This window comes from Ursus americanus, chromosome 13 (assembly GCF_024610735.1).
Source record: "Ursus americanus isolate L20-20 chromosome 13, mUrsAme1.1.p, whole genome shotgun sequence".
In the NCBI taxonomy this organism is placed as follows: domain Eukaryota; kingdom Metazoa; phylum Chordata; class Mammalia; order Carnivora; family Ursidae; genus Ursus; species Ursus americanus.
In genome coordinates this window covers 55680419-55697921 of record NC_142139.1, presented here as the reverse complement: position 1 = coordinate 55697921, position 17503 = coordinate 55680419, and the positions used below count along the sequence as shown (strand labels likewise).

Sequence of the window (17503 nt, the reverse complement as noted above, 5' to 3'; positions counted from 1 at the left end):
TATGTTTTAGTGTAGGTCTTTTTGGGTTCATCTATTTGGGACTCTGCTTACTGGACTTTGATGTATATTACCTTGGCCAGGTTAGGGAAGTTTTCAGCCATTATTTCTTCAAATAGGTTTTCTGTCCTTTTCTCTCTTTTCCTTCTGGGACCCTATAATGCTAATGTTAATATACTTGGTGCTGTCCCAAAGGTCCCTTAAACTATTCTCATTTTTTAAAAAATTCTTTTTTCTCATTGCTAGTCTGATTGGGTAATTTCCACTAGCCTGCTTTCCAGATAATTGATCCTTTCTTCTGTATCATCTAATCTGCTGTTGATTCCCTCTAGTGTATTTTTTATTTCAGTTATTGTATTCTTTAGCTCTGATTTAGTTCTTTTTTATATTTTCTATCTCTTTGTTGAAGTTCTTAGCCTGTTCTCTTCTTCTGAGTTCAGTAAGCATCTTTATGACCATTACTTTGAACTCTTTATCTGGTAGATTGCTTATCTACATTTTGTTTAGTTCTTTTTCTAAGGTTTTGTCTTGTTCTTTCATTTGGAACATATTTCTCTGTCTCCTTATTTTGCCCCTCTGTGTTTCTGTGTGTTAGGTAGATTAGTTATCTCTAGGTTTTGAAGGAGTGGCTTTATGCAGAAGGGGCCTAGTAGCACAAACCCCCATGGTCACCTGAGCCAGATTCCCATGAGTGTTCCCTATGGGGGACTGCCTGTACCCTCCTGTTGTGGCTGGGTCAAGATTATTACAGATTCACTTGTTTATGCAGCTATCTGTGAGATCTGACTTTCACTACTACATGTATACTGGTGAGTGGGGCTGGCCCTCAGTGTGGCTTGTTGTGAGATCTGGCTGCAACTGTTCTAGGTGTTATAGTATGCAAGACTGGCCCGCCAAATTGGATTCACTTAGGAGGGGTTCCGGTGCTGGCTGAGGGCGCCCTCCAGGAGTGATGGGACAAGGAATTGCTTGGGAGGAGCTCCTGACCAGCCTAGGCTACTTAAAGAGTATGCTAGGGAAGCGACTCTGGGCCTGGGTGGATAGGTTGGGTGAGGCCAATACACAGGAGAAAACCAGGATAGAGCTAGTGGTGCTAGCACAGTAGGCGGAGAGTGTCAGAAATGGCACCGACCAGGGGAACCTGGGTAACTTAGTAGGTTGAGTGTCCAATTCTTGTTTTTGGCTGAAGTCATGATCTTGGGGTTGTAGAGTCATGCCCTGCATTGGGCTCTGCACTCAGTGCTGAGTCTGCTTGGGATACTCTTTTTCCCTCTGCCCCTCCCCCCGCTCACACCCTCTAAATGAATGAATGAATAAATAAATAATAAATAACTATCTTTAAAGGAAAAAAAAAAAAGAAAGCAGAAAGAAATGGCAGCCACCAGTGCTGGGTCAGCTAGGTAGAAGGAGGATAATAAAAATTGTGCACACCAGCACTTCCATCTCTGGAGAACTTTCCAGCAGCTCCCTGCCCCTCTGGCACATACTTCAAGTTAGTCAGTCGATATCCTTCACTTGTAACCCAGGTAGTTTTCAAACTGCTGCAGTGTGCTGAGACTTGGAGTCAGTGACATTGTGCATATGCTCTTTAAGAGTAGATTTGCTGTTCCCTACTGCTCTCTGACTCTCCCAGACATAAGCAAGCCCAGTTGGTCTTCAGAGCCAACGTTATGGGTTTTTGTCTTTCTGGTGCAGGTCCCCTGGGCTGTGGAACCTTATGTGGGTCTCAGACCCCTCAGTCCTCAGGGAGGGCCTATATAGTTGTGCTAGCACTCACTTGTGGGTCACTGTGCCAGGGATGTGGGCCCTGCCTAAATTGTGTCTCCACCCTTATATCATCTCAATGTGGCTTTTTCTTTATATTTTTAGTTCTAATGATCTATTCTGCTAGTCTTCAGTTCGTTCTCAGAGATAGTTGTTCTACATATAGTTGCAGATTTTGTTGTGTCCATAAGAAGAGTTGGATTCTCAAGGCGCCTGGGTGGCTCAGTCATTCAAGCGTCTGCCTTCAGCTCAGGTCATGATCCCAGGGTCCTGGGATCAAGCCCCACGTTGGGCTCACTGCTCAGAGGGGAGCCTGCTTCTCTCTCTCTCCTCCCTGCTTGTGCTATCTCTGTCTCTCTCTCTAAAATAAATAAATAAAATCTTAAAAAAAAAAAAAGGAGGAGTTCTTGGTCTTCCTTCTCTGCCATCTTGATCGTCCCCCCCCCAATATTTTTTTAAAGATTTTATTCATTTATTTTGGGGGGTACAGAAGGAGAAGGAGAGAAACCCAAGCGACGTGGTACTGAGCCCAGAGCTAACACAGGGCTTGATCTCATGACCCTGAGCTGAAATCCAGAGTCAGTTGCTTAACCCACTGTGCCCCCCATAAGTATTTTAAAAGGCATTTATAGATCTGTATTTTTACTAGTAATATTAGTAATAGCATTCATCATTCATTCTTCCTATCTATTTATCATTTTCTGAAAGTCTTTTATTTTTTTAATTTTTTTTTAAAGATTTATTTATTTATTTGAGAGAGAAAGAGAGAGCAAGCAGGGGGAGGGGCATTGAGAGAGGGAGAGAAGCAACTCCCCACTGAGCACAGAGCCTGACCCGGGCTCAGTCTCATGACCCCAAGATCGTGACCTGAGCCAAAATCAAGAGTCAGATGTTTAACCAACTGAGCCATCAGGTGCCCCTGAAAGTCTTTTAAAGCATCATCAGCATATGTTGTTTGTGATAGGACCTTTCTTTCTTGTGATGTGTTCAATTGGATAGATCTTAAATGTGCTTTTTAATACAATAATAGTATTATGTTCTATCAGTGAAATTTATTTTTTGTGTTTTTTTTATAGAACATACAGTGGGAGAGGTTATTAAATTAGATCCCGGTGGCTCTCCAAGAAAAGTCTGGGGGAGAAGCCCTACAGATTCAGTTCTAAAGATACTGGGAGAAGCTGAACTACAACTTCAGACAGAACTATTGGAAAACACAACCGTTAGAAGTGGTAAGCAGAAACAAATTGTTTTTCTAAACTAGAAGTAATGTTTTTAAAATACAAATTTTATTTTTTAAGATGTGTTTACTTTAAGTGAATTATTTATAATAGATTATCTTTTTGTCATAACAATTTTCTAGTTAGGTGGAAAATAGTTGTATTTTCTGAGGAGTTGTCTCAAAATTGTAGTCTTGAATTTTGGCCCAACATAACCTGGATGGGATCTTAAAAGAAAAGGAAAAGGAAAAGTGTTTAGGGTAAGCCAGAAAAGTAGAACAGTCAAAACATCATTTTACATGAAGAAAGATATAGTAGCAGTGCATGTGGATTCTGGAATTAGGTTGAATAAAGATATCTATTGTAGTTATGACAGACATTATCCAAGGACTGGGGAGGATGAATTGTCAGGCAGGGGAAAACATTTATATTCCATGCATATTGTGGGTCTTGGTATTACAGCTATGCATATGAAGAGTGTCCATGTATAAAACAGGTGTTTTCAGATTTAAACCTTATTTGAATGAGAGGCTGATATGGTTTTTATTTTTTCAGAATTTGTGTCTAGACATGAATGTATGTCACTCCTGTGTTCTCTCTCTCAATCTATCTTTTTTTTCCTGTCTCTCTTTAACCGTCTCTGTCAACTTTGTGCATACTTTTATCCTTGCCTTTTTCATGCAGTATTATTACTTGTTTTCATTTGTGTCTGTCCTCTGAGAGCAAGGATGATCTTTTTACTCTTTATAGCTTTACTGCCTAACGCAGTTGTAGAACAGCTAATTAGTGTTCCATAAATAGTTGGTAAAATGAAGTTTAAAAAAGTAAGACAAGTCATAAATTACTTCTCAGTTCTATTTCTCTGAAGGTGGATTATTTGAATATGGAGAATATCGAATATAGAGAATTATTCGAATTAGAGTGATGCTCACATTTGGAACTGACAAAAAAAAATAATAACACAGGAGGTAAGGTTATTCACAGTGTGTATAAATAAATTAGCCAGATACTAATAAGCCAGTGAGATAAAACTATACAAGCTATTAAAGTGTAAAAAGTAGGTTGCTATTTTTTTTTAATAAGGGTGAATCTACTAGCTAGTAATCAGTTTGCATTTTCTTGAAAAAAAAAAGCAGTTTGAAGAGAGATGTGTGTATAATTATTTGTTTGAAAAAAGGGTAAGTACACAAAATGTGTGTATTTGTAATTAGGTGTTTGGAAATTGTGGTTGTATGCTAGACACTGATCAAAAACAAAAATACTAGTAACTTAATATTCTTACATCTTAGTCTGATCCTATTGTCAAAATGCCCCAGGCTTTATTCAGGAAAAAAAAAAATGCCTCTGGGCTAAAATATTTTTTAAAATAGTGATAAAAAATTGAAATTATTTTGTAATCTAAAAGTCCTTTATGTGTTTATCCTCATTAGAACTACTTTAAAAACATCAGATTCTGATTCCTTTTATGTAAAATCATTATTGCTTAAATGTATATAATTTAGTATATAATAATACTTAGGCAATGTGAAAGCAGGTCTTCTCCATTTCAAATAATTCATCTTCAGAGAATTGGAACTGAGAAGTAATTTATGATTTGTCTTACTTTTTTTAACTTCAATTTACCAACTATTTATGGAACATTAATTAGCTGTTCCTACTATTATGTGTTAAGCAGTAAAGCTACAAAGAGTAAAAAGATCATCCTTGCTCTCAGAGGACGGACACAAATGAAAACAAATAAATGATGTTATTGCATGAAAAGGGCAAGAATAAAAGTATGCACAGTTAAGAGGTAGTGTAGAGATGTTTAAGTAACTAACTTTATCTTGGATAGTTAAAGACTTCTTAGAGTTGTCATCTGCCCCCTTTAATTTTTCCCTAGCTGTATTTACTTAGAATATGCTCTGTGCTGGGATTTTAACACAAAGAAGTCACAGTTTCTTACCACTAGGAAATCACATGTGGTAAAATCTATGTTGGAAGTGTTCTGTGTATAATGGTATGGAGCCACAGATTAGGAGGCTTTATGTTGTCAGTAATGTATAGTTTCATTAAGGGTGATAAGGCCCTTTGGGTCAGAGAAAGCCAGAGAGAGAGCAAGTGATCTCGAGCTAAGCCAAAAATAAAAAAAGAGCTCATTGGGTAAATAAGGGAGAGAATAAAGTTCCAGGCGATACACAGTCCCAGTATATGCAAAGACAGAAAGGGTTTATTTAGTATGTATGTGGGAGCAACTTCATGCTGTGGAAGGAGAATGGGCTTTGGTCCAGTTCTGGTTCGGTCACTTGCCCAACAAACATGGGCAAGCTCCTCTGTCTTTGACATTCAGTTTCTCCATGTGTAGAATGGAAACACTGTTATTAAGGATTGTTTTGTGAATTTAATGAGGAACATAAAGGACCTGCAATGTTCTCTAGTCTTCCAATCTTTATGCCAGTTTCTCATCAATTTGATTATGTTCTTTTTGTAATGGAAAGGCTCATGTGAACAATACAACCAAAGATTTTTCATGTTTGTAGCAGTTTGTCTTAAGACCTTATTCTTTTTTAAAAAAAAATAGATTTATTTATTGATTATTTGAAAGAGAGTGCGTGGTGGGGAGGGAGAGAGAGAGAATCTTAAGCAGCCTCTCCCCTGAGCACTGACCGCCCCCCCGCAGCCCCATGCAGGGTTCATTCTCATGACCCTGAGATCATGACCAGAGCCAAAATCAAGAGTTGGATGCCCAAACAATTGAGCTACCCAGGTGCCCCTTAAGACTTTATTCTTGAAGGTCAGTTTGGCTGAATGTAAATCCTTGGCTTATATTTCCATTCCTTGAATGTATTATATAAAACTCCATTGTATTCTGGCATAAAGCATAGCTATCAGAAAATCCGATGACAATCTTATTTTCTTTTTGCTTGGATATTCACAGGATATCTTTATTTTTCCTTCAAGGTTTCAAAAATATTTTTTCTAATAGTTTTTAAAAATATTTTTTCTAGTAGGTGCTGTGGTGTGTTTTTTTTTTTTCTAATAGTTACTTTTGTTTTAGAGTAATTTGGGGTTCATAGCAATATTGAATAGAAAGTATGGTTACAGTTTCAGTATATCCCCTCCCCTGACATATGCACAGCCTTCCCAGCCATCCATAATCCCTTCTCCAGAGTGATGCATTTGTTAAAATTGATGAACCAACATTGACACATTATGATCATCCCAAATCCATAGTAGACATTAAAGTGCACTCTTGGTGTTAACTTTTCATGGATTTTGACAAATATGTAATGATACATATCTACCATTATAATATCATACAAAACAGCTTACTGCCCTAAAAAATCCCTGTGTTCTACCTATTTATTCCTCCCTCCTCTCAAACTCCTAGCAACCACTGATCTTTGTACTATCTCATAAATTTTGCCTTTTCTAGAATGTCATGGTTGGAATCATACAATATGCAGCCTCTTCAGACTGGCTTCTTTAGTTAGTAATATGCATTTACATTTCCTCCATGTCTTTTCATCATATGATACCTCATTTCTTTTTAGTGCCAAATAATATTACGTTGTAGGGATATACCACAGTTTTTTTATATAGGGTATTCAGTAGGTTATTCACCTATTAAAAGACATCTTGATTGATCCCAAGTTTTGGCAATTATGAATAAAACTGCTTTAAACATCTGTGTGCGGGTTTTTGTTTAGACATAAGATTTCACTTCATTTGAGTAAATATCAAGCAACATGAATGCTGGGTCATGTGGTAACAGTATATTTAGCTTTGTAATAAACTGCCAAGCTGTCTTCCAAAGTGGCTTGCCTTTTTGCATTCCCATCAGAAATGAATGAGAGTTCCTGTTAACTCCCCATCCCTAGCACCATTTGGTGTTGTCAGTGGTTTGGATTTTAGCCATTGTGTTAGATGTGCAGTGGTATCACGTTGTTTTAATTTGCAATTCCCAAATGGCATATGACGTAGAGCATTTTTTTCATATGCCTATTTGCCATCTATATTTGTCTTTGGTGAGGCATCTATTCAGATCTTTAGTCCATTTTTAAATTGGGTTGTTCAGGTTTAATTGTTGAGTTTTAAGAGTTCTTTGTATGTCTTGGTTAACAGTGCTTTAAGTCTTTATGTCTCTTACAGGTATTTTCTTCCAGTCTGTGGCTTGTCTTCTCATTTTCTTGACCGTGTCTTTCATAAAGCAGAAGTTTTAAATTTTAGTGAAGTCCAACTTATTAATTATCTCTTAGATGTATCGTGCCTTTGGTAGTGTATCTAAAAAACCATTGCCAAACTCAAGGTCATCTGGATTTTCTTCTATGTTATCTTCTAGGGGTTTTATAATTTTGTGTTTTACATCTGTGTTTGATTTTGAGTTCATTTTTGTGAATGGGCTGTGTCTAGGTACATTTTTGTGGAAGGGAGGGCTGGGTTGTCCAGATGTTCCAGTACCATTTATTGTAGAGAATATCTTTTCTCTTTTGAATTGCCTTTGCTTTTTTGTTAAAGATCAGTTGTTTGTATTTATATGGGTCTATTTCTTTTTTTTTTTTTAAGATTTTATTTATTTATTTGACAGAGAGAGAGACAGCCAGCAAGAGAGGGAACACAAGCAGGGGGAGTGGGAGAGGAAGACGCAGGCTCCCTGCTCAGAGCAGGGAGCCTGGTGCGGGGCTCGATCCCAGGACCCTGGGATCACGCCCTGAGCCAAAGGCAGACACGTAATGACTGAGCCACCCAGGAGCCACTATATGGGTCTATTTCTGAGCTATGTTCTGTTTCATTGTTCTATTTTAGATTGTTGCATTATATTGTATAGGTGGTTGCATTAACCTTTTTATACATCTTCCTGTGTGTTAACCATTTTTATTACTATGACATAATAAATTTATCTCTAGTAACATTACTTCTTTTAAAGTCTACTTTAGGGGCGCCTGGGTGGCGCAGTCGTTAAGCATCTGCCTCCGGCTTAGGGCGTGATCCCAGCGTTCTGGGATCGAGCCCCGCATCAGGCTCCTCCACTAGGAGCCTGCTTCTTCCTCTCCCACTCCCTCTGCTTGTGTTCCCTCTCTGCTGGCTGTCCCTGTCAAATAAATAAATAAAATCTTTAAAAATAAATAAATAAAGTCTACTTTATCTCATGTTATGTAGCTACAGCATTTTTTTGGTTAATGTTTGCTTGTTATACTTTTTCTGTATCTTCTTTTAATTTATCTGATTCCTTATGTCTGTATGTTTCTCTCATCTCAAATCCAGCCTGACATCTTTGTCTTTTCATCTGAGTGTTTAATTTATTCATGCATTAATAATATTCATGCATTAATAATCATGATATGGTTTGCTCTTTGTGCACAGTCTTGCTATGTGTTTTTATCTGTCCCATCTGTACTTTGTTTCTTTATTCTTTTGTTTCATTTTTTTTCCCTCTCTTCGAAATAATGAAGCATTTCATTTTTCTCTTCTATTTGTTTTAATTATACATTTTTCATTTACTCTTTTGTTGTGATACTAGAAATTACAAATTGTATCCTTAATTCTACCATAATGCTCGTTCAGATCTACCTGAATTTAGTATTTATATTGCTTCTCAAACCATGTATGAGCCTTTTAACAATATTACGCTATCCCCTCTAACCCTTTTCCTTATTACATACTTTACTATCATGTATATTATAAAGCTCATAAGGCAGTATGCTAAGCAATCAATATTCATTTACATTTACCCACATTTTATTCTTTACAATGTTCTTTATTCCTTCCTGAGATTACATACTTCCATTTGATAACCTTTTTCCTTTAAACTGCCTTTAGTATTTCCTGTAGAGCAGATCTGCCCGTATAAATTCTGTCAGCTTTTGTTTGTCTGAAAAGATCTTTATTTCACCTCTAGCTTTAAGGAATATTTTCAGTGTACTAAATGCTAAGTAGGTAGGGTTTTTTAAGGGGGGGGGGTTGTTTTTGCTTTATTTCATCTTGTTCTTTGTGCTTTAAGGTGTCATTACATTTTCTTCTGGCATCCATAATTATATGTCATTTATGTGTCTTACTTTTGTTCCTTTGAAAGCAATATGTTTTTCTTCAAGCTTTTTAAATAGTATTTCTTTGATTTTCAACAATTTTACCGTGATATGCGTAGATGTATTTTCCTTTGTCTTTAACCTGCTTTGGGTTTTTTCAGCTTCTTAAACCTAAAGGTTGATAATGTTTTTTTCAATTTAGGGAAGATTACATTCTTAGATCTTTCTATATTACTTCTGCCCAATTGTTTCTTTTTCTTTTGGATTCTAGTTACACATATATTAGACCAGTTGAATTTATCATGTTATGCTCTTTTCTGCTTTTTAAATATTTTCTTCCTTTTTGCTTCAGTATGAATACAGGCATACCTCTGAGACATTGTGGATTCAGTTCCAGACCACTATAGTAAAGCAAATATCACAATAAAGCAAGTCAAATGAATTTTTTGGTTTCCTAGTGCATATAGAAGTTATGTTTACACTATACTATAGTCTGTGTATAATAGCATTCTATCTATAGAATGCTATATGCATATAGAAGTTATGTTTACACTATACTATAGTCTGTGTATAATAGCATTCTATCTAGAAAAGCAATATACATATCTTAATTTAAATGTACTTTATTGCTGAAAAATACTAACCATCATCTGAGCTTTCAGCGAGTCATCATCACTGATCACAGATTACCATAACAAATATAATAATAATGAAAAAGTGAAATACTGCTATTACCAAAGTGCTGCAGAGGCAAAAAGTGAGCAAATGCTATTGGAAAAGTGGCACTGATAGACTTGATTAATGCAGGGTTGCCGTCAGCCTTTCATTTCTAAAAAACAGTTACCTGTAAAATGCAGTAAAACAAGGTATGCCGACATTTCTATTGATTTGTCATTTCACTAACTCCGTCTTCTGCAGTCTCTAACCTTCTGCTATCTCCAAATGAATCCAGTGAGTTCATAATATCAGATATTGCATTTTTCAATGTGAGAATGTACATTTAATACTCTTTTATAGATTTCAATTCTCTCTTTAAAATGCCCATAGATTTATCCCTTTGGCCCATCTCTTCCTCTTTTTTCTTTCTTTCTTTTCTTTTTTTTTTTAAAAGATTTTATTTATTTATTTATTTGACAGAGAGGGAGACAGGACTCTGGGATCACGCCCTGAGCCAAAGGCAGACGCTTAACGACTGAGACACCCAGGCGCCCCTCTTCCTCTTTTTTTCTTGAACATATTGATCAAAGTTATTTTAAAGTGCCTGATAAATTTAATATCTGAGGTATCTATATATGTTTCTATTATTATCTGTTTCTGTTGTCTCTGTTTTTCTTGGTTTTCAGTAATTTTTTTCCTATTTTTTTTACACACCATGCTTTATGACGTAAGTCAATAAACTTCTATAAATTGTGAGATTATAGCTATTCTAGACTTTGTGAGCCCATATGGTCCATATTCTTCTTTTAAAATTTTTCTACAGGTGCGCCTGAGTGGTTTCAGCTCAGGTTATGATCTTGTGGTCGGGGGATCAAACCCCATTTTGTGCAGAGTTTGCTTCAGATTCCCATTCCCTCCCCTCTCCTCCTCCTCCTGCTCACGCAAGCACACTCGCTCTCTCAAGTAAATAAATAAAATCTTTAAAAAAAATTTTTTTCTATAGCACTTTAAAAATGTAAAAATCATTTAGCTCATAGACTATACAGAACCAGGACACAGGTTATAATTTTCATACTTGTGTTTTACAATATTTGATTGGATGCCAGACACTGTGGTTGAAAAATTTAATGCCTCTGAATAATGTTATCTTTCTTCAAAGATCAGATTTTCTTCTTAAAACTAAACAGTGCCAGCAGATTACTTTGATACTGTTGAGATTTGTATTAGACTTTTGTTACGGTCTGTTTGCTTGTTTTGGTATTTTTTAACTTATTTCAACATGTAGCCCTTATTCCAATGCCTTGATCTTTCTGAGATCTCAACTAAAAGTTTATTATGTTTACCAGGTTTCCTGTACACCTGTGAGGCTTGATCTACAATCTGTCTCCCAAATACCACCCAGCTACTCAAATCTTTCCTCAGCATTTTATTCTCCTAGCTGCTATTACATGCTGATTTTCTTGGAGTATTGCTTTATGCATGCATAGTTTAGGAGTTAGCCAAAAATAGGGGGGATTTTTTGTTGTTGTTTTATCCTTGTTAGAGGACTTTTGCATAGATTTAAGGGTTGCTTGTTGGTGGCTTACTCTTTTCCATGATTTTGTCATTCAAGTCTGAGTCACTTTTTTTTTTAATAATAAGTTTTTATTATATTATGTTAGTCACCATACAGTACATCCCTGGTTTTTGATGTAAAGTTCCATGACTCATTACTTGTGTGTAACACCCAGTGCACCATGCAATACATGCCCTCCTTAATACCCATCACCGGCCTATCCCATTCCCCCACCCCTCTCCCCTCTGAAGCCTTCAGTTTGTTTCCCAGAGTCCATAGTCTCTGATGGTTTGTTCCCCCTTCTGTTTACCCCCCCTTTCTTCTTCCCTTTCTTCTCCTACCGATCTTCCTACTTCTTATGTTCCATAAATGAGTGAAACCATATGATAATTGTCTTTCTCTGCTTGACTTATTTCACTTAGCATTATCTCCTCCAGTCCTGTCCATGTTGCTGCAAATGTTGTGAAATCATTCTTTTTGACGGCTGAGTAATATTCCATTGTATATATGGACCACATCTTCTTAATCCAGTCATCTGTTGAAGGGCATCTGGGCTCCTTCCACAATTTGGCTATTGTGGACAATGCTGCTATGAACATTGGGGTGCATATGGCCCTTCTCTTCACTCCGTCTGTATCTTTTGGGTAAATACCCAGTAGTGCAATGGCTGGTAGCTCAATTTTTAACTTTTTAAGGGACCTCCACACTGTTTTCCAAAGTGGCTGTACCAACTTGCATTCGCACCAACAGTGTAAGAGGGATCCCACTTCTCCATATCCTCTCCAACATTTGTTGTGTCTTGCCTTGTCAATTTTTGCCATTCTAACTCACTTCTGACCTGGTAAGACTGTTGCTTTCTGCTTGTAATCTATTTGCCTGTGCTGATATTTAGAAAATGCCCTCAGAGAAAAGCTGGGATAAAACCGAGCTCATCTCCTGTGTTTACCTTCTCTCAGTTGAAGTCCATTAGTCCTTGCCTGCATCAGTTATTCTCCAATGATTCCATATAGCTTTTTTAATGTACTTTTTGTCTATCATTTCTACTTATTTTTAGTGGGAGATTAATCCAATATGAGTTACATTATTATGGCCAGGAGCAAACATCCGTCTATTACATTTTCTTTAACTGTTTTTTTTCTTCACTATAATACTATATTTTCAGTGTTGTAAAACGTCGAAAATACCAAAAACCGTACTTTAGGAAATTGAAATTACCCATAACACTACTACCCAGAGATTATGTTTTCATTAATCACATAAGTTTGTTTTTTAATTTTAAATTTTATTGTTATAAAAGTTTCTGTGCACATAATTTAACATGCCAAGTAATAGCTCTGGAGGTTTTTATTTTGTTTTGTTTTTTACCAAAAACAGCAGTCCCTGGACCTCACTCCTTGCCTTATGTTCTGCTTCCCAGAGTCACCCACTTTCAGCTCTTACAACTATTTGTTTTTGTATTTCTCCACATAATTATAAAGCAAATACCACTACTGTTACTTCTTGATTTAAAAAAAAATCCCCCCCCCCCAGTTTTAGGCATAACATATGGACTTCTTATTTTAGAAGATAAGGATTTAGCTGCCTCTCATCCGTTTTTCCCCCCTTAATCTCACCATATGCATCTACACATACCATTCTTACATCCTCTAAATATAGTTAGAATTTTGGTTAAATCAACATACAGTATTGGTATTGTTATTGACCATGAATGTTCTTATCAAAGCTAAGATATGTTGTACCATGACTACTTTTCTTTTTTGCATAGTATTTTATTTTGCCTTTAGTGAATAATTATTTTTCGCTTTGTTTTTCACATACTTATTTTTAGTTTGTTGCCATACTCTCCCCTAGGTATGTTTATCTCTTTTCAGAGCATCCAAATATATTAGGTATTATATTGGTATAATCTTGGGAGCATTTCTTTGGAATCCCTCTGACCTCCAAATTAGACAAGTTTGTCCTTTGGATTGCTGTAAAGATGTCATCCTGGCCTCTCCCTCAACTTGTCCTAATGTTAGATCTCTTATTGCTTTGTTTTTCTTGACATATTCCCACATTTTACTGGCATCTATGAGGGGGGTGTGTGGGGGGGGGCATGTGTGAGAGAGAGAGAGACCCCATATGTGGTAAAAATTGCTACTGTCCTGCAGTATCCAATTTTCCCTTCCTCCTTTTTAGTAATGGACTCTCCGCATGCCCACCATGGGTTTGGGTTGGCACATGGCTACTTAAGCAGAAACTACATTTCCCAGCTTCTTTTTTGCAGTTGGATGTGGCCATGTGAATTGAATAGGTTGTATCCAAAGTAAAATAACCATTCATGTGGCTTTTACTTTCTTCTAGCTTAATTGAAGTCTGATTGACAAATAAAAATATATATATATTTAAGACATACAACATGGTGGTTTGATATAAGTATACCTTGTGTGATGATTACCACAATCAAGTCAATTAATATGTACGTCAGCGCATATAGTTAACTGTGTGTGTGTGTGTGTGCGCTGAGAACACTTAAGATATACTCTCCTAGCAAATTTCAAGTGTACTATACATTATTAACTATAGTTAACCATGCCGTAGATCTGTAGAACTTACGTTACAACTGAAGGTGTGTACTCTTAACCAGTATCTTCCCATTTCCCCCACACCCCAGCGCCTGGCAACCACCATGCTACTCTGTTCCTTTGAGTTCAGCTTTTTTAGATTCCACATGTACATGATACATACAGTGTTTGTCTTTCTGTGTCTGGCTTATTTTACTTAGCCAGAGGATAATGTCCTCCAGGTTCATCCACACTGTTGCAAATGGTAGGATTTCCCTCTTTCTTAAGGCCAGATAATATTCCAATGTATATGCCACATTTTCTTTATTTATTCATCTGCTGATAGACACTTAGGTTGTTTTCATGTCTTGGCTACTGTGAATAATGCTTCAGTGAACATGGGAGTACAGGTATCTCTTCAAGATACTGATTTCATTTCATTTGGATGTAAACCCAGAAGAGGAGTTGGTGGATCATATGGTAGTTCTATTTTTAACTTTTTAGGAACCTCTGTACTGTTTTCCATGATGGCAGGACCAATTTCCAGTCCCACTTATAGTATCCAAGGGTTCCCTTTTTTCCACATGCTTTTACCAGAATTTGTTATCTCTTAGCCTTTTTATAATAGTTGTATTAACAGTAGATGATATCTCATTGTGGTTTTGATTTGCATTTCCCTGATGATTAGTGATGTTGATTGAGCACCTTTTCATATACCTGTTGACCATTTGTATGTCTTATTTTGAGAAATGTCTTTTCAGTCCCTTTGCCCATTTTTAATTGGTATTATTAATTAATAATAGAAAATTAACTTGCCCTTTTTTGCAATCAAGTTTTAGGAATTCTTTATATGTTTTGAATATTAACCCTTTACCAGATACATGGTTTGCAGTACCCAATTTTCCATAAACTGCCATTTCATGTTGTTGATTGTTTCCTTTGCTGTGCAGAAGCAGTTTGGTTTGACATAGTTCCACTTTTTTAGTTTTGATTTTGTTTCTTGTGCTTTTGGTGTCATATTCAAAAATTCCTTGCCATGATGTGTATGTTCTTTTTTGAGGTGCCCGTTCAAGTGTCTTGCCTGTTATCGTTATTGTTTTCTTTGGTTTCTAGATCTAGTTCTTTGTATATTCTAGATACAAGCTCTTTGTTATGTGCGTTGAAAATTCATCTTGTCTTTCACTGGCTTGTCCTTCTACTGAATGGCACTTTTGAAGAACAGAAGTTGTTAGTTTTATTATAGTCCAACTTATTGAATCCTTTTCTTTATAGTTAGTGTTTTTTGTATTCCGTTTAAAAAAAATCCTAAGGTCATGATGATTTTTTTTCCTGTGTCAACTTCTGAAAGCTTTATTGTTTAACTTTCAAATTTAGACCTGCAGCTTATCTCATAAAGATGTTTCTGTATGGTATGAAGAGGAGTCATTTTATTTTTTCTGATTTTGTATCCAGTTGACGCTGCATCATTTATGAAAAAAACCCTTCTTTTCCACTGTTCTGTAGTGCTATTTTTGTTGCAAATCTCTATATATGTGTTTCTGAACACTTAAATTACTCCATTGATTTCCATCTATGTTTTTACCATTATGATACTTCCTAATTATAAGGGTTGAAGTCGTGATATCCAATAGATCAAGATTTCCCATCTTGCGAATTCAAGAGAAATCTGGCTAGTCTTACCCCTCTTCATTTCCATATAAATTTTAGAGTAGGCTTCTCAAAATATGTTGTTGACTTCTTTATGAATATATGGAATATTTAGATTGGAAGAAATTATAGTTTTCAATGTAGAGGTATTTCATAAACTTGTTGCATAATTCCAGAAATTTTATACTTTCTGATGCCATTGTTTTATTCATCTCTTTTGAAATTTTATTTTATAATTGTCACTCATATATAAAAGTAGAAATACAATTCACTTTTGTATATTGACTTTATATTCAGCAATTTATCAGATTATGGAATTCTTTTCCAGTCTTATTTTATAAAGAGTAATGAAATTTATCAAACTCTTTTTCTGAATCAGTTAAGATGATCATATGATATTTCTTATTATATTAATGTTGCAAATAACCAGGGATTGATTTTCAAATATTAAACAGGTTTTATCAGTATTATCACTTTTTTTTTTATTGTTACCAGTCTTATAAGTTATAGATTTCATGGATTTCATTTGTGATTTTCTGATTGTAAGTGAATTCCATTGTCATATTTTGGCCATTTAGGTTTCCTTCTTTATAAATTGTATTTATATTCTTTGCCCTTTTTATGTTGCATTGCCTATGTTTTTCATGTGAATTTTTATCTGGTTTAGATTACTTTTATCTAGTATATCATCACAGGTTTTTCCCACATGCCAATTCGTTTATGATGCTTTTTTTGGCCATGCAGATTTTTTTTTTTAATTTTCATGCAAGTGTGTCTTTTTCTTTATATCTTTTCAATTTCCTTTAGTGCGTACAAGTTTTCCCAAATTTTTAAATCAGTTTGATAGACAACATATGCATGTATGTGAGTGTGAATGGGCACACACACAGATGCAAGACATTTAATCTAACTGGAAGTCTAACAATTTTCTGGATTATTTTTTGACGATTATTATTTCAAATGAATTTTAAACTCATTTTATGTAATTGGGTATTTTGATTAGAATTGTATTAAATTTATATATTGATTTTTGGAATATTGTTTTTATTCTACTAAATTCAGGAGTTTAAGTATGTCTTTATCTTTGCACCAGTCTTATTTTGTGTTTATCAGTAACATTTTGTTTTATTCATTTAAGTTCATAAAGTTTTTTGGTAAAATGATGCTTTTTTTTTTTTACCATCCTTTTATTTATTTAAATTCAATAAATTAACATATTGTGTATTATTAGTTTCAGAGACAGAGCTCAGTGATTCATCAGTCTTATATAATACCCAGTGCTTATTACATTAGGTGCCCTCCTTAATGTCCTTCACCCAGTTACCCCACCCCTCCAGCAACCCTTAGTTTGTTTCCTGTAAGAGTCTCTTAGGGTTTGTCTCCCTCTCTGATTTTGTCTTGTTTTATCTTTCCTTCCCTTCCCCTGTGATCCTCTGTTTTGTTTCTTAAATTCCACATATGAGAGAGATCATATGTTAATTGTCTTTCTCTGATTTCACTCATTTCAGTTAGCATAATACCCTTCAGTTCCATCCACATCACTGCAAATGGCAAGATTTCATTTTCTGATGGCTGAGTAGTATTCCATTGTGTGTGTGTGTGTGTCTCTGTGTGTGTGTGTACACACACATATATACATACACCACATCCTCTTTATCTGTTCATCTGTCACAGACATCTGGGCTCTTTCCATAGTTTGGCTATTGTGGTCACTGATGCCATAAACATTGTTGTGCAGGTACCCCTAGGATCACTACATTTGTATCTTTGGGGTAAATAACTGTAGTGCAATTTCTGGGTCATAGGGTAGCTCTATTTTCAACATCTTGAGGAACCTCCATACTGTTTTCCAGAATGGCTCTACCAGCTTGCATTCTTACCAACAGTGTGAGAGGGTTCCCTTTCTCTACATCCTCGCCAACACGTGTTGTTTCCTGACCTGTCAATTTTAGCCATTCTGACTGGTGTGAGGTGGTATCTCATTGTGATTTTGATTTGTATTTCTCTGATGATAAGTGATGTGGAGCATTTTTTCATGTGTCTGTTGGCCATTTATATGTCATCTTTGGAGAAATGTCTGTTCATGTCTTCTGCCCATTTCTTGACTGGATTATTTGT

At 35.8% G+C, this 17503-nt stretch overlaps 1 protein-coding gene across 8 annotated transcripts in view; it reads left to right on the top strand.

Moving 5' to 3' along the window:
* The window catches only part of NEK1 (NIMA related kinase 1), a 220702-nt gene that overhangs the window by 152542 nt on the left and 50657 nt on the right, over positions 1-17503 (top strand). For all 8 annotated transcript variants that reach the window (XR_006779863.2, XM_087866581.1, XM_087866579.1 and 5 more), the window contains one exon: positions 2838-2990. Coding sequence is in view for 7 of the 8 variants with exons in the window: in XM_087866581.1 (XP_087722707.1) it covers positions 2838-2990 (153 nt within the window). In the remaining variant the exon portion in view is untranslated. The remainder of the gene's footprint in view (positions 1-2837; positions 2991-17503) is intronic.